This window comes from Marmota flaviventris, chromosome 3 (assembly GCF_047511675.1).
Source record: "Marmota flaviventris isolate mMarFla1 chromosome 3, mMarFla1.hap1, whole genome shotgun sequence".
NCBI lineage: Eukaryota > Metazoa > Chordata > Mammalia > Rodentia > Sciuridae > Marmota > Marmota flaviventris.
The window spans coordinates 8,529,263-8,547,268 of record NC_092500.1 but is presented as its reverse complement, the minus strand read 5'-3'; the positions used below and the strand labels follow the sequence as shown (position 1 = coordinate 8,547,268).

Here is an 18,006-nt window from a genome sequence, read left to right as displayed (position 1 = left end):
GATGGGCATAAATTCTTGAAAATGTGGTAAAGAGTGACCTAAAAGCAAAAGGAAACTGAGGAATGTGACTTTGATTGTGATAACAAAGAGATAATAGGGTTTTTTTGATAATTTTTTTTTTAAGAGAGAGAATTTTTTAATATTTATTTTTCAGTTTTCAGTGGACACAACATCTTTATTTTATTTTATTTTATGTGGCGCTGAGGGTTGAACCCAGTGCCCCGTGCACGCCAGGCGAGCGCATTACCACTTGAGCCACATCCCCAGCCCCTCTTGATAGTTTTTAAAGGGGCATTTTCAGAAGATGGAAAGTAAGGGTGAAAACAAGGACGAACATGTGTAAGTGTTGGAGGATTAAAACAAACAAGCTGAGGCCTACAGAAAAGGTAGATTCAAAGAACCTTCAGCGTTTAGTTTGGTGCAATTTGGTGACTAGAAAAGGAATCCTTGCTTAGACTAATTGTATAATGCCCATCATTATTACAAAACAGGGGCTAGGATGTAGCTCAATGGCAAGCGTCTGCCTTACATTCGCAAAGCCCTGGGTTCAACCCCCAGTTCCAAAAAAGAAAAGAAAAAAAAATCCCACCAAAAAAAAAATAAGATTAAAAAAAAAAAAAAACCTTTTGGGCTGGGGATGTGGCTCAAGCGGTAGCGTGCTTGCCTGGCATGTGCAGGGCGCTGGGTTCGATCCTCAGCACCACATAAAAATAAAAAAAAGATGTTGTGTCCACCAAAAACTAAAAAAATAAATATAAAAAAAAATTATTACAAAACAGAAGTAACATTGTTATTACTTTTGTCTTTTCTGTTAAGAACAAGAATGTTTGGGGATGAGGGTTTATTAGCTCAGTGATAGAGTACTTGCCTAGAATGTGCAAGGTCCTGAGTTCAGTCCCCAGCATTGCCCAAAAAACTCCATATGAAACCTAAAATGAAGAATGATCAAATCAAAAGATCTGTGTCCCTGTGCGTGGAGCGGCTTGAGAGCATCTCTGATAGTAACCAATAATCACAGCTTGCTACCAAGGGGGGTTTGGTTTTTGGTTTGTTTGTTGTTGGGTTTTGGGGATTTATTTTCCCCCTAGGCAGGGTTCCACTGCATTATCCTGGCTGTTCTGGAACTCTAGTGGGCGTAAATGATCCTCCAGCCTCAGCCTCCTGAGTAGCTGAGACCATAGGCACATACACATGGCCCAGGTTTTAACTTGTCATTCCTTTCACTAATTGGTAAAAGCATTCGATCATAAGAATGAGGTAGGTTGTTGTACCTCTCTGCCTCAGAAGGTCAGTTGACATGCTCTCTCTCTGTTTTAGACAAAATGGAAAAGCACAGGCTAAATGCTAAAATAGTTGTGTGAATTACTAAATGGCTATTTACAAAAAAATCAGTTTCAGGTTGGAAGGAAGTTTTTAGTAGCATACTAGTAAAAAGTCCTCAGCTCTATCAAGTTCTGCATTCTCATCAGTGAGCCAGTAGGGGGCTGGGGCCTGGGAATAAGTTTAATAATAATAGGGTAGAAAAGAATTGGGTAGAGTGATCTGAACAACTTAAAATATAATAGAGGGCTGGAGATGTGGCTCAAGTGGTAGCGCGCTCGCCTGGCATGCGTGTGGCCTGGGTTCGATCCTCAGCACCACATACAAACAAAGATGTTTTGTTCGCCGAATACTAAAAAATAAATATTAAAAAAAATTCTCTCTCTCTCTAAAAAAAAAATATAATAGAGGCTCATTCATTTCATAGATATTTATCAAGCATCTACTGTGTGTACACAGATAAATCTGAGGTCCTACACTCAGATCAAAAATAAATTAGTAAAATTTCAAAACCCAGCTGCTGAGTGCAGTGACACACACTTGTAATACCAGTGATTTGGAAGGCTGAGGCAGGAGGATCACAAGTTTGAGGCAGCCTCAGCAAGTTGGTGAGATCATTCCTCAAAATAAATAATAAAAAGGGCTGGAGTGTAGCTCAGAAGTAGAGAAACCCCTAGGTTCAATCTCCAGTACCAAAACAACAACAACTAGCTACATGGTTAAATACTAAATTCTATACCAGGGAGCAGAACATCTTAAAATATTGCAGATTTTAATTGACATTGAACTTAGTATTTGAATTGGGTGTGCAGAGGCGATCACCAGAGAAACTGAGATCTAGACATTGTTACTGAAAGCCTGACTCTAGGCAGAATGGATAGGGGTAGCCAGGTTGGCTTGGTGTGAGACCCCCCTCTAGAAAATGGCTTTCTGCTTTGCTCTGTGCATTGAGAAGTAGTAAGCTGCAGGAGAAAGAAGTGAATATGTTCAGTCTGAAGGTGAGATGGAAGGGATCTGTGTTCATTGCCTCTGAACATTTAAAGAACCATCTTGTGGCATAATATGAATATTTATGGAATACATTTCTAAGTAACTTGAAATCTTCAAGCAACCCACCGAAGTTGTTGTTATTCCTGTTTGGAGATAAGGCAAGAGAGTCTCAGAAAGGTCAGATAAGTTACTTGCTGTGTCATAAAGCTTAGAGATGGCAGAGCTGGGATACATGCCCAGGTATGCTGCCTGTAGCACTATACTTGTTTTTTGTTGTTTTCTTTTGAGATGAGGGTCTTGGTTTAGATTGTTTTTCTTGTTGTATTTTGAGGTGAGGGTCTCACTATATTTCCCAGGCTGTTCAAGTGATCCTCGGCCTCCACCTCATGAGTAGTTGGGATTACAGCTGTGCCTCTGCCCCTGGCTAGCGACAAACCTTTGAGCTGCGTGCCCTCAGAGGAGAGGTGTTAGGTTTACATGGTCCAACTGAGCTGCCACTTTCCTGGATGAAAATGGCAGAAACTCACTTCAGCTTACATTAGACACTCTTAGACAAGTGGCCCAGAGGTGGGAGGCAGTCCTTTCCCTGTCACCAGAGCTTCCAGAAATCCAGCCTGACTACTGAAAGTCAGGAGAAAGGAAGTAGCTGGGCCTTAAACTTCAGGTTCTATTCCATGAGCTCTTTGCAGCTCCATTTGGTTATCAGAAGTCATGAGTGGAAACACCAGTGTCTCTTTACAAGTTAATATTTTGTTGTTAGCTGTGTAATAGAAGGACTCTCTTGTAAGCATTTACTTTCTGTGTAGTCAGGTATATTTTGTTTGAAGGCATGTTTCCACTAGTAATTTCTTCCCCCCCCCCCCCCAAAAATATTTTTTAGTTGTAAATGGATCTTTTATTTTATTTATTTATTTACGTGTGGTGCTGAGGATTGAACCCAAGGCCTCACACATGCCAGGCAAGTGCTCTACCACTGAGCCACAACTCTAGCCCCTCCACTAGTAATTTCTTTTTTTTTTTTTTTTTAAGAGGAGAGAGAGAGATTTATTTTTCAGTTTTCAGTGGACACAAAATCTTTATTTGATTTTTATGTGGTGCTGAGGATCGAACCCAGCGCCCCGCGCACGCCAGGCGAGCGCGTTACCGCTTGAGCCACATCCCCAGCCCCACTGGTAATTTCTTAATTACACAAATGCCATATCATTGTTGGTATTTTTGTTGCCCATGTTCTCCCTAATGGTAAAACTCATCAGTTTTCTTGTAGAAAATTGAAAAGTCTGAGAATTAAAAAGCCCTTAAAATCCCACTACTCACAGATGATCATTGTTAACACTTTGGTATATTTCCTGCTAATATTTTTTTAAGGAAAACATGGCAGTGTTTGCTTAAATGCATCAAGAGTGTTTTCACAAAAAAATAAATGTTTTGTTTTGATAAATTCTGAGGCTTTCCCCTCCCTTTTGTTTTATTTGGCTAGGTTTCTGCCTCAATGCTCAAGCAGTTTCCCAACAGTGGCCTGAACCCAGGTCTTTTCAATGTGGGGCCCCAATTATCTCCTCAACAAATTGCCATGCTGAGCCAGCTTCCACAGATCCCCCAGTTTCAGTTGGTAAGTAGTAGGTTTTCCTTTGATAACTAAAAAGGCTATTTGCTTTTTTTTTTTTTTTTTTTCCTTTTAACTTTGATTTCGTTCATGTATCTTGGTCACTTTTTATGTTTGAAGAGCATTAGTTCAAACTTTTATGCAAACTGTTGCATTTCCTTAAAGGTTATTCTATCAGCTAAACTGAAGATAAAGGTAGTGGTACTTCTTTATTGATGCTTTTGAATTGGTGACCTGCATGCCAGCGCACAGGCCCTTACAGTATTCTCTGAAAGTCAATCTTAGTATGCTTTGGTTCCCTCACTTCTCTCCTTGTTTTATAGGCATGTCAGCTTCTCCTACAGCAGCAGCAACAGCAGCAGTTACTGCAGAACCAGAGAAAAATTTCTCAAGCAGTGCGCCAGCAGCAAGAACAGCAGGTTCGTGGATGGGAAGGGTCCCCTGTGCTCTGTGTGAGGGATGCCTCTGCCTTACCCTCTGATCCCAGAGTAGAATCACATACAGTTGGCTTATGGTCTTCCTTTCCTGTCCTTTGTGTCCTTCTTGATCTGGACACTGCTCCCCCAGCTGGCTCGAATGGTGAGTGCACTCCAGCAGCAACAGCAGCAGCAGCAGCGGCAGCCAAGCATGAAGCATTCGCCATCTCATCCGGTTGGGCCCAAGCCACATCTGGACAACATGGTACCCAACGCACTGAATGTGGGGCTCCCGGACCTTCAGACCAAAGGGCCAATCCCTGGATATGGTTCTGGTATGGTGTTCATAATGAAGATTATCTTTTAAAAAATCTGCTGATCTAAGCCTGTGGTAGAGGTTGGATCTACATTTCCCTTCATTTTATTTTATTTATTTATTTATTTATTTATTTATTTTTTTAAACATATTTATTTATTTAGTTAGTTAGTTATTGGCAGACACAACATCTTTGTTGGTATGTGGTGCTGAGGATTGAACCCGGGCCGCACGCATGCCAGACGAGCGTGCTACCACTTGAGCCACATCCCCAGCCCCATTTCCCTTCATTTTAATAGTAGCCATACAAGGTAGATAAATATTCTTATCCCTGTTTTATAGGTTAGATCGAAATATCTGAGGTTCTTAAGTTTTGCTGGTTTTCCTAGATTCACCACACAATTAGTACATAACAGAGTTGGGTTCCAACCCCTCTGGTTCCAAAGCAGCCTTCTATGACAGCATGTTTACAAAGGCCAAAATTTTTCCTCCTGCCAGGAATTTTTTTTTTTTTTATTGGAACATTATAATTATACATAATAGTGAGATTCATTATGCCATGTTCATATATGCATGTATACTCCACAGGGAATTTTTAAAAGACAGTTGTAAGTATAAATATTCTAATTGCCACACCTGGCTGAGGTTATAATCTATTAAAATATGTACAAATTGAATTATTTTATTCATCTGATAAAAATCTCTTAAATGAGAAGCTTGCTGGGTGCAATAGTGCACCCCTATAATTTCAGCTACTCAGGAGGCTGAGGCAGGAGGATTGCAAGTTCAAGGCCAGCATCAGCAACTTAGTGAGACTCTGTCTCAAAAAAAGGACTGGGGATGTAGCTCAATGGTAAAACACCCCTGGGTTCAAACCCATTACAGGAAGAGGAGGAGTAAAAAGAGCTAAAATTATAAAGCAAATTGATAAAAATTCTACCAGTATCAGAATTTCATGTGACTTAAATAGAATAGTACACTTTCATTAAGCTGTGTGAATGCCTGTAATCCCAGTGACTCAGGGGGCTGAGGCAGCAGGATCACAAGTTTGAGGCCGACCTCAGCAACTAGGTGAGACCCTGTCTCAAAATAAAAAGGGCTGGGGATGTGGCTCACTGGTAAAACACTTCTGGGTTTAATCCCCAATACAAAAAAAAAAAAAAAACCAGGAATTTTTTTGGAGCTGGCCATGGTGGCTCTCATTTGCAATTGCAGCAACTGGGGAGACTGAAACAGGAGGATCACAAGTTTGAGGCCAGTCTGGGTATCCCTGTCTCAAGATAGATAAAAAGGATTGTGCATGCAGCTTAGTGGTGGAGCCTTTACCTAGCATGTGGGAAGCTCGGGTTCAGTCCCCAGTACTGTGTACACACCCACACACAAATTGTCAGGCAAATCTTAGCTGTTTTAGAAGGGGGGCGGGGGGCATGCTGTAAGCAGAATTCAAACAGTGAGGCAACAGTTATTTAAAAATAAAGTTTAAAGACTTAAAAAAAAAACATATCACTGACTAGACAGCATTTAGACTGACAACATTTAGAATTTATACTGGTAAAGAAGATAACATTCTATGCAAACAAACAAACAACAACAACAACAAAAAGATGATTGAGAAGACCTGAAATCTATACTTCTGGATGACAAAGTGACTTGACAAATATCTGCTCTCTGCTCTGCCTCCCAGGAGGCCAGATCACTTGCAGGCAAGAGCAAAGACTTTAGGGTGTCCTTGACTCCAGTAGTTTAGGGGAATTAATTTCCAGCTTCCATCAACTATCTTCTTAAAATTAATCTGCCTGAGTATTGATTTAAATTTAGAATAGCCTTTCTGGGGCCAGGGGACATAGGTTAGTATTAGAATACTTGCCTCGCATATACAAGGCCCTGGGTTTGGTCCCCAGCCCCACAAAAAGAAAAAATACTCTCTCTGCTCCTGCCACCTTGTATTACCGTATGTTCCTCTGCGCTACAGCAGCCCAGGGGGGCCAAGTGTGGGACAACTCCCAGAATGACTCCTAAAAGTATGGTGACCACTGGGTTCCTGCCTGAAACCTCTTAATCATATTTTCTGTTTCGGATGAAGCCTAATGGAAGATCCTAAGTACTTTCACTTGTCCAGGTTATTCTGAATTTAGACACAGCTTCTGATAATGAAGCAGGGCAACTTGCCACCCATCCCATTTTGTCAGAGTATAGTAGAGCTTGGGTGGTGTAGTTCAGAGATAAAGCAGCACTCCCAAGGAGGAAGGGCATCTGAAAGGCAAAGGCGGCTTTCCCACATGATCAGATGCACAAGGTTCTTTCAGCACTTTACCATACCCAACCCTAGGGCATATCTGTGGGTGAAAAGAAAACCCCATCTTGCACAGCTAGATCAGCATGGCTTAGTGACTCTGATACCTTTAAATGCACCAGGACAAGCCTATGGAGGAACTATTGTCCTTTCCTTTAGGCTGTGAATGACTTAGTCAATTAGTTGTTCAAAATCTAAAATTTTACAATGTATTTATTTCAGTGACAAGTTCTCATGTTTCATATTTTCTGCCTCTCCTAAAAATTAAAATTATATGTTGGTTAAAAACCTGCTAATTTTTTTTAAAAGAACTTTAAGTTGTAGTAAGACACAATACCTTAATTGTATTTATTTTTATGTGGTGCTGAGGATCGAACCCAGCGCCTCACACATGGTAGGCAAGCACTCTACCACTGAGCCACAACCCCAGCCCAAGAGTAGAACTTTGAATATTGGAGTTGTAAAAATGACAGAAGAGATTGTGTGAAATGCTAGGTGTTCATGTGGACATGGCACAGTTGTTAGGATGAGTAATTATGGGTGGCTCGATTCTCTTATCATTTATTCTTTGTTGTGTGCATGTGTGTATACACACTTTTTTTTTTGAGAAGGGTCTCAAACTCCTGGACTCAAGCAGTCTTTCCACTTTAACCTCCTGCATGTGGTTTTTATTACAATCATTATATAAGCAGCAGTTTGTTTTTGTTTTGGATTTTGGATTGTTGCTGCTGCTATTTTCTGTGCTAGGAATCTCACCTAGGGCTCAGCTACACTGACCTAAAGAGTAAAAAAGCATAGGGAAGGGAGTGAAGGCATGAACAGTGTGAGAAAGCATTAATTTGAGAGGGTATCTTCAAAAGTGTAGGAACTGAGCCAAATGGTGGTGATGAAGAGGTGAGGGATTTGAGTGTGTGAAGCAGAAGAAAGTCATTCTGGCAAGGGCAGATAAGGCAGGCAAAGGGCCCTGCTTGCAAGAATGATAAGCGCAATAAAGGGCATGTTCTGTCGATTGTGGCCCAGGGAAGGCAAGGAGCATGGCTTATCTCTCCCAGAGTCTCAGCTCCTGGTATAGAGCTTGGCACAAATTTGAGCTCTCCATAAATATTCATTAAACAGATCTAAATGGCTTGTGTGATTTAAGTTAAAACTGTCTTTTTTGTGGGGCAGGGTCCCGGGGATTGAACTCTTATCACTGGACCACTGAGCCACATCCTCAGCCAATTTTTGTATTTTATTTAGAGACAGGGTCTCAATGAGTTGCTTAGGGCGTCACTAAATTGCTGAGGCTGGCTTTGAACTTGTGATCCTTCTGTCTCCACCTCCTGAGCAGCTGGGATTACAGGCTTGCGAGGCACCACACCCTGCAAGCTCTGTCTTTTGAGGTGAAGAATTACAGGGAAGCTACTTGGTGGACTGAGGAAGTTGGGTTTTGATGAAGTAGCAAGTTCCTAGATCACAGGTTGTGAAGTCCATAGATAGCCAGAGGGTTACTAGTGAAATACCCCCTGCTATTTGTTAATTAGCCCTATTAATCTCTCTTCCTTGGAGATTTGGTATCATACCAGTTATGGCATGACCAATAGGTCCTTTTTCTCCTGTGGTGCTAGGGATCAAACCCAGGGCCCTGTGCATGGCAAGCAAAGTCTACCACTGAGCCACACCCCCAGGTCCCAATGTCGCCTTTGAACTGATTTTTTCCTCTCATAGTTCCAGGTTTGTGTATGGAACTTTCCAAGGAAGTTTTATCTCCTGTTCTCCCTCTTATCCCTTCTGTTTTGTTTTCCTTACCAAGCCCTGTGATGTGGTTGTGCTCGAGGAAGACTCAGGAATCTCTGCCCTGTTGTGAGCACTTGGTCCCCAAATTTCTGAGGAGCCAGATGCCCACATTAGCTGAGTTTCAGCTGGGTCTGCTCAACTCTTCCCTTTCTGAAGATTTTATAACTCTCAATTTTCTACACTTCATGTATCACAGATTAACTCTTGAGCAGCTAAAATTAAGTAACTTTAATTCACTGTGTATTTTAAAGACATTTTAGAGTAACTTTAAAGAAAATTAACAGTTAAGTACTTCTGCTTCATCTTACCAGTCCTTGCATTCTTTTTAATCTTTATAGAATCTAGGTTATTTTTATTTTCAAAAGCTCTTTCCTGGACAGTTGGAGCTGTGCTTTCAGATGACCTGCAATCTAAGCATCTTGGCCTGGTTTTCTCATTCAAGTGTACAGGTATAACTTGTTTGAGGACAACCTACATAGTCATGAAGGCCATGTCAAAGAAAGTCTTCTTCAATCATTTCATTTTTGCTACATAAGATAAATGAAAAAATATATTTTCTTTAAAAATTATTTAATATCATATTTGTCTCATCTTAAGGATTCCTGCTCCCTATCTCCAAGCAGTCACTTGGATTTAGTAAATTCAGTTGTGAATATGTATGAGAACAGGGTTCTTTGTATAAATTGCAACACTTTAAAGGAAGGACAGGAAGGATTCCCCCTTGATTTATTATGTGTTTATAAAACCACCCCAGACCAACAAGGTAAGCACAGGGTGGAGAAAAAGCACAGCCTGGGCCTCAGGGATTTGGATAAGTGGACCTTGAGGAAGACTCAGGAATCACGCAGATGGTGGGAAGGCCCGGTGGGGTCTGCTAGCCTCTGGTCCGGCTGTAGTGGGACCCGCATTATGGCTAGAGGTACCGGCGCTAGGCTGCTGCAGGCCTAATGCCCTGGTGTGGTGGGGGTGCCATTCACCTACCTGGGCTGCACACGGCATTCTCCACTGCTCACTCTTGCTTCTCTGTGGGTATTCATGGTTCTTCCCATTGCCCATGCCATTAGTTTTAGTCTTCAGTTTTCCTTTTTTAGAGTCAGTTTGAAGTGTTATGTGGGTGGTGGACCATGTGGGTCTATCAGCAAGTCTTGTACACACCTGTGGCCTTCAATTCTCTGCTCTGTGCAGTAGGGAAACATCCCTGTGACTCTTGCAAAGAGCCTAACTCCCAGGGCTCACACATCACAAACTCAGCCTTTCATTTACTGCCTCCTCTAGTTTCAGGTTATTTCTTGTTGTGTGAATTCTACTTCTGAGTTGGTTTCTCAGATTCTATCCAGCCTCCATCCACCCCATTCTCACCCTGCCAGTTTTCTTCTGAAACACAAACATAGTTCTCATTTTCTCTCTCTCCCTTCTTCTCCCTGCCCGATCCTCTCTTGCTTAAAAATTTATTTCTCTCCTGTCGTAGAGAAAAAAGGTCCCAATCCTCGGCCCAATATGTAAAGACCCTACATAACATGGCTTTTAGTCTCTCTGCATCCCCGGTATTCTCTGCCTCACTTCATCCCATAGTCAGGTAAACATTGGAGTCCATTGAACTTCTTGCCATTCCTGAAACATGTCATGAGTCAGAGCCTTGCACTTGGTTTCCCAGGCCTTGGATCATGTGGCCTCTGCAAAGCTTTTCCTCCCCAGTACCTTTGTGACAACCCTATCACTGTTGTCCTCTGTCCTCCCATGTTGGTTTGGCATCTGGAATCCACCTCCATTGGAGAATGAGTGGCCCCAATGCACTGTCTGGCTCAGTGAAAAAGTGAATGCATGCTGGCACTTTAGATGGCAATGACATATATTTTCATACCTTAACAAAGAGGCAGCAACTTTTTTAGCAAGCAGGAGCCAAAATCAAACTTTCAAATCAAAGTGTCTATTACTATGCGAAGAGACTGTGAATTAACCTGTGAATGACAAACTAAGGCTTCTGTCTGGGGACTCCTGGTTAGATAATGAGAAATTTACAAGACATGACCGTTGTTCTGTTTTAGGCTTCAGCTCTGGTGGCATGGACTATGGCATGGTTGGTGGGAAGGAGGCTGGGACTGAGTCTCGCTTCAAACAGTGGACCTCCATGATGGAAGGACTGCCCTCTGTAGCCACACAGGAAGCCAACATGCACAAAAATGGTAAGAGCATGCCCATGGTACTAGCAGTAGCCCTTCTGACCTCAGCAGGCTTTGATGAAGCAGCTGCCATATTTTAGTGCATAATTGTCAACAGATTTTATGTCAGATTTTTTTTTTCTTTTACAAAAAGTGGGGTAAGAGCACAGCAAAGTGCCCCATGCCTTTAATCCCAGTGACTTGGGAAGCTAACGCAGAAAGATTACAAGATTTTGAGGCCAGCCTCAGCAATTTAGTGAGAACCTGTCTCTTAAACGGCTGGGGATGTAGCTCAGTGGTAAAGTGCCCCTGGGTTAGATCCCCAGAACAAAGACAAAGAAAAAGTGATGTTGACCATTGAGTGAAACTTTAAAAAAAAAAAAAAAATCATTTTTATTACTAACCTGGCCTCGGTGCAAAATTAGGATGCACAGATAACCTATGAATATATATTAAAATTGAATAGTCCATATCAACCCACATCATTTCCTAGTGACAGCGTAGCTAAGATTTTTTCTAGTCTGGGAAGAAAAGGTTAACACATTAATTATTGATTTGTGCATTCTAGTCGAAATATTACACTTGAGAAAATTTACTACAGTTGTTGCAAAGTATGGACTTAACAAAATTTAATCTTCTGTGTCTGAAAATTCTGTGCAAGCATCATTATTTGATGCGCTGTCCTCAGCACCACTCATAAGATGTGAGTGGCCACTCACCATTAGAGCTGTAGCACTCTAAGTAAATAAAACAGCATAAGTCAGCTTTCAACAGTGCGCTTGTGCTGAGAATTCTAGGTTGGCAGCTCACAGTGGTCAAGAATACATATGCATGTATCTGTATTCCACTGGGGAATACACTGCTGCTCTGTTTACCTTTTTTTTTTTTCCTTTTTTGGTCTGTGGGGCAGGGGGTGCTAGGGATTGAACTCAAAGCCTTGCACATTTTAGGCAAGTGCTGTACCACTGAGCTACTTCTCTGTTTATCTTTTAAACAGCATGACAAACAGAATTATACCGTGTTATCTGGGTGTGGTGGTGCATGCCTGTAATCCCAGAGGCTCAGTAGGCTGAGGCAGGAGGATTGAAAGTTCAAAGCCAGCCTTAGCAATTTAGCAAGGCCCTAACCAACTCAACAAGACTCTATCTCTAAATAAAATGTAAAAATGGGCTGGGGATGTGGCTCAGTGGTTAAGTGCCTCTGGGTTCAATTTCCAGTACCAAAAAATATACACATACACACACACACACACACACACACACACCATGTGACAATTACACAGTGAAAGGTTATAAGCCAGGTTTTGGACTTTTTAAAAAATTGGTGCAGCAATTACAAGGTGGTGACAATTACGTGGTGAAATCAAATACGTGGTATGTGATTATTTCAAAGCATAGATCTTTAGTTTTTTCTTAATGAGTTCCTTGATCCCTTCTCAACCTCTCCTTTTTCTTTGTGGTACTGGGGACTGAACTCAGGGATACTCGACCACTGGGCTATATCTTTTTTTTTTTTTTTTTTACATTTTATTTAATTGCAAGAGATGTTGAACATTTTTTCAAATATTTGTTGAGCCGTTGTATATCTTTTGAGAAGTGTCTCTTCAGTTCTTTAACCCATTTATTGATTGGGTTATTTGATTTTTTAGTGTTAAGTTTTTTGAGTTCTTCATATGTCCTGGAGATTAGCGCTCTATTCAATGTGTGTTTAATAAAAATTTGCTCCCATGCTGTAGGCTCTTTCTTCACCTCATTGATGGGCTATATCTTCAGCCCTTTTTATTTTTGAGACAGGGTCTTGCTGAGTTGTCAAGGATGGCCTTGAACTTGATCCTGCTGCCTCAGCCTCCTGAGTCACTGAGATTACAGGTGTGCACCACTGTGCCCAGCTTTTCCCCAAAATTTTTATGATTGGCTATCAGAGAAAGGTTAGAATTGTGTGTATTTCAAGTTAGAAGAATTGAAATTCTTAAGTTCCAAGTAAGGGTAGCAAAATTTCCTACCTGCCATGGAATTGAGAGTAGTAGCAGTACATTAGGGTGCCCATTATGGTATTAAAATAAGTGACTAAGAGAACAGAATCAGCTTATTGGGTTTTTGGCTGGTTTGATTTTGCTCTTTTTTGAGGGACAGGCGATCACAGCAAATAGTGTATCTTATTGCTTTTTGGAACTATATTAAGTTCATCAACTTTTGAAAAACTCCTGCTCTTTTAAACTCCAAAAGATGACTAATAGATCAAAGTACATGAAGTTTGAACTTTTCCCAAAGCTTTCTTGTTCTTTGTGAATTAAAGTTCGTGTGGGACATCATGTGAGTACATTGCAGACTTTGGTTGAAGGAACTACATGGTGCTCTCTGCCTGCCATCTCCAAGCATGACCATTTGACTTCATGGCACAGAATTGAGAATGATTTACTGACATTATGGACTAGTCCTAGCCCAGTGACACCTAAAGCTTTGGGCACTTTCACTGCTTCTTTGGGCTAATTCACAGTGTTCTTTTGTCCCCAAAGATATGAAAGGTACATGATGATAATAAATACAAAGTGGCATGTGGGAGGCTGTCTTGAAGGTAGAATGTCCACGTGCCACTTCAGAGCCTCTGGGTAATATTTTCCCCATTTCCTCAGCAATCCCCAAGGATAACTGCTTCCAGTTAATCTAGGCACAGCCACATTAAGAACTTGGTTGGAAGTGTCACTTAAAAACCCTCTAGTGTGCAGCAGGTCAGTTTTTTCCCTATTTCTCACTTGTGAAGTGATCAGCATAGAAACCACAGGGATAATGGTATGATTCATAGTTTGCAAATGTTTCATTGATTTCAGGAGACCATAGAATTTTAGGTCTGAAAAAAATTATTCAAGAGTAAGAACTGAGGCTGGGGCGTAGCTCAGTTGTAGAGCACTTGCCTAGCATGCAGGAAGCCCTGGATTCCATCCCCAACACCACAGGAAGGACAGAGAGAGACTGTGAGATGTGTTGTTACGAACTTGCTGCTGCTGCTCTCCTCGCACCCCCCCACCCCCCGCTCAGTGTTGAAAGCTGAACCCAGAAGTGCTTTCCACTGAGCTTCATCTCCTGCCCTTTCTATTTTATTTTGAAACAGGGTCTCACTCAGTTGTTGAAACTGGCCTTAGCCTCCCGAGATGCTGGGATTAGAGGCATATGCTACTGCACCTGGTTTTTTTTGTTGTTGTTGTTGCTTTGATGATGATTTTTTTTTTTTTTTTTTTAAGAGAGAGTGAGAGAGATAGAGGGAGAGAGAGAGAGAATTTTTTAATATTTATTTTTTAGTATTTGGCGGACACAACATCTTTGTTTGTATGTGGTGCTGAGGATCGAACCCAGGCCGCACGCATGCCAGGCGAGCGCGCTACCGCTTGAGCCACATCCCAGCCCCTGATGATGATGTTTTTAGTAGCTGTTTCTTGATTATAGGCTGTCTTCCACACAACCTCTTATTCTACTGCTCTTTTCACTTGATAAGCTTCCTAATACTGTATTTGGGTTTCTCTAAAAAAAAAAAAGAAGAAGAAGAAGGGGCTGGGGATGTGGCTCAAGCGGTAGCGTGCTCGCCTGGCATGCGTGCGGCCTGGGTTCAATCCTCAGCACCACATACAAACAAAGATGTTGTGTCTGCCGAAAACTAAAAAAAAAATAAATATTAAAAAAAAATCCCCCCCCTCCCTCTCTCCTCTCTCTCTTAAAAAAAAAAAAAAAAATACAAAGAAAATGTCTGTTTACTGGAACTCTGTATGAATGAATTAATTACCTTTCTCTTTTTTAAGGCGCTATAGTGGCCCCTGGTAAGACCCGAGGAGGGTCACCATATAACCAGTTTGATATCATCCCGGGTGACACACTGGGTGGCCATACGGGTCCTGCTGGTGATAGCTGGTTACCTGCCAAATCTCCACCAACAAGTAAAATCGGAAGTAAATCCAGCAATGCCAGTTGGCCTCCAGGTATTGTCCACGAAATGCTTTCTCTTTAATGGTTAATTTCAAGTTCTGAACACACTGCTTTTGCAACTCATTTTACTGAGGCACTTGTTTTCAATTTTTCTATGATAAAAGCAGAGCATGTGCTCTAAGATGTGTGCTGTGGGAAGATAGCAAATCTTTATTAGATGAAGAACGTGGGGATGAAGGAAGGTGACCTTGTAGCTGGGATGTGGCATTCATCCCAAGTCTAGGATGCCTTGAAAGATGGGTTCTTTTGAAGTGTCTGTTGAATTTATTGGTTCAGTCATTGGGCTGCCATTTTGATTCCAGGTATGTAGTAGTGAGTACACTGAGATTATTTGTTGATTTTTTTTTTCTTACTTTCTCCCTTCCGCCTCCCATCCCCAGTAACATATTTTCATTGTAGAAAATTTAGTAAAGCAAAAATAAAAATCAGGTAGTTTGTCCTAGACTTCTTCCTGTGCACATATATATCTGGGACATGAATGAATATAGTTTCATTTTATTAGAGTTGGATGAAATATATAATGTTCATATGTGATACATATTGCTGCCCAACATAAGGAAAATAGTTCATTATTTCCATCACATAGCTTTAAATGTGATTTCAGTTGACTAATAAAGCCTGGTTTTTAGTTTTTGTGGTGCTGGGGATGGAACCCAGGGCCTCACATATGTTAGGCATGAAAGCACTTTACCACTGAGCTACATCCCCAGCCCCAAAGCATAAATTCTCCTGTGCAGTCTTGTCTTTCTCATGATAAGCTGAACCATTTCTTTCTTTTTTTTTTTTAAGCTGAACCATTGCTACTGGCTGTCACTGGGCAGGCCATGCTGCAGTGGTCATTTATATTGCATTTTCTTTTGTGTATTTTGGGCAATATCTAGAGATGAAAATGGAAACGATAACTGGTCTCTAGCCCAGTTTCTCCCAGTTCTTGGCCTTGAGCCAAGAACTTGTTCTGCCATCAGGCCTGAGTTCCCTGAGGAGCAGGAAGACCTGGGACCACGCCAGGCCTTGACGGGCTGTGGCCTCATATTCACTACTGCAGACAGACAGACATATGATAATTCAGAGGTGCTATTGCCAAGAATATATGTTCAGGGTGATTTTTTTTTCTTTTTCCTAATTTCATGACAAAAATCTGAGAACAGTAAATTCAGTATATAGACTTTTCACAGACCCATTTCTTCCACTAAAACATGATTTTACCATTTTTGAACAACCCCCTACCCCTAATATTTGTTCTTCTTATCTCAGAATTCCAACCAGGAGTGCCATGGAAAGGTATCCAAAACATTGACCCTGAATCTGACCCTTATGTCACCCCAGGAAGTGTGCTGGGGGGTACAGCCACATCTCCCATTGTAGATACTGACCATCAACTGCTGCGGGATAACACCACAGGTAAATGATTGCTTTATTTGTTCATGCAGGTACCTAATAATTTAACCAGAAAATATAAAAATATTGCTTTGCATGTTTGTTTTAAATTTTTTTTATCGGTGCTACAGACTGAACCCAGGGCCTCATGCATGCACTTTACCACTAAACTTCATCCCCAGTCCTTTTTAGTTTTTACTTTGAGACAGAATCTTCTACGTTGCCTCAAGCTTCCAATCATCTTGCCTCGAGCTTACAATCCCCCTGCCTCAGCCTCCTGAGTAGCTGAGGTGTGCTCCACCTTGCCCACCCAAATTTTTTGTTGTATACATTTTGTTTTCTGTCCTGTTGAAATTTAAATAAAATACTTTCAAAGTTTCACTGCTTATACTGCCATTTATCTTCATTATATTCTTCTTGTTCTTTGTTTGTCACATCAAGGGTCTAATTCTTCCCTCAACACCTCGCTGCCTTCACCTGGTGCCTGGCCCTACAGTGCCTCTGACAACTCCTTTACCAACGTTCATAGCACTTCAGGTATGAGGGTGTTCTGTTTCCCTTTGGTTAGCATTTTGCCATCAGTTTCCCCCGTATAATACTTTTAAATGGAAGTTGAAGGGTACTGGTCAGTGTGGGTGGATGCCATTTGTTTCCCCTCTTCTTGAGGATCTTCTGGTCATACAGAGGCAGGTGAGACATGTAACTTTGGCTCAAGGTGAGTGATGGTAGAATCTCTGAGAACTGGGTGTTCAGAGGATAGAGGTTAAGACCTGATAGCACAAATGCTCCTCTTAACCAGCTGCCAGTACATCAAGGGCCATGGGAAGAACTAGTTAGGTCTAGGTTATTATTTCTACAGCAGCTACTGATGGTCTGCTTTTTCCTAAAATTTCTTGTACTTATAGAAAAAGGATAATGGTAGATGGCCAGAGTCAAAAAGAGAATCTCAACTAATTTCACCAACAATATTTGAATTACTTGTGTTTTTTTTTTTTATGGAAAAGTTAGTGAATACATTAGAGGCTTTGAAATCATTCAGCTAGCACAATGCCTTATAGATTAAAAGAAAACTCATTAGCTATTGGCACCATGGTTTTGCAGAGGTTGGGCCTTTTAAGCATGGAAGTCATTAGCATTTCTGTGCTTCATCAAGGCAAAAGCCAAGAAAGCAAATCTTTAGCTCTCTTCTGTCACTACAGGCTTATGGTATGCAAATTGTCTTTTTTTTCTTTCCATATCTGTCATATCAACAGTGCAACAATAACCTGCCATTTACTGAATTTTCTAGCATGAATTCCTTTTTGACCCTCATCTAACACTATGAGTAGGTCCTATCATGATCCATCCCCCATTTTGTAGATGGAAAAACTGAGATTCAAAGAGCTGTATAGTCTGTCGCATCCAAGCCTGAATTATAAATACTGAATACTGACCTGCCTCAGCATTGCACATCCCTAGCTACACCCTGCACTGTACTTTTCCAGGACTTATACTTGGATCCAACTCTTTTTCAAAAAAAAAAAAATTTTTTTTTTTTTTTTAAAGAGAGAGAGAGAAAGAATTTTAATATTTATTTATTTATTTTTTTAGTTTTCAGTGGATACAACATCTTTGTTTGTATGTGGTGCTGAGGATCGAACCCGGGCCGCACGCATGCCAGGCGAGCGCGCTACCGCTTGAGCCACATCCCCAGCCATTCTTTTTCAAATGTTTATTTTATTTTCTCTCTTTTTTGTTTGTGGTACTTGGGATCTAAGCACGGGCCACTTGACCACTGAGCTA

At 41.2% G+C, this 18,006-nt stretch overlaps 1 protein-coding gene across 2 annotated transcripts in view; it reads left to right on the top strand.

The window, feature by feature from the left end:
* Tnrc6b (trinucleotide repeat containing adaptor 6B) overlaps nt 1–18,006 on the top strand; it is a 257,256-nt gene that overhangs the window by 220,341 nt on the left and 18,909 nt on the right. For both annotated transcript variants that reach the window (XM_027928331.3, XM_071609463.1), the window contains 7 exons: nt 3,788–3,919; nt 4,237–4,332; nt 4,481–4,664; nt 10,760–10,897; nt 14,664–14,840; nt 16,102–16,248; nt 16,666–16,761. In XM_027928331.3, the coding sequence (XP_027784132.1) occupies nt 3,788–3,919; nt 4,237–4,332; nt 4,481–4,664; nt 10,760–10,897; nt 14,664–14,840; nt 16,102–16,248; nt 16,666–16,761 (970 nt within the window). The remainder of the gene's footprint in view (nt 1–3,787; nt 3,920–4,236; nt 4,333–4,480; nt 4,665–10,759; nt 10,898–14,663; nt 14,841–16,101; nt 16,249–16,665; nt 16,762–18,006) is intronic.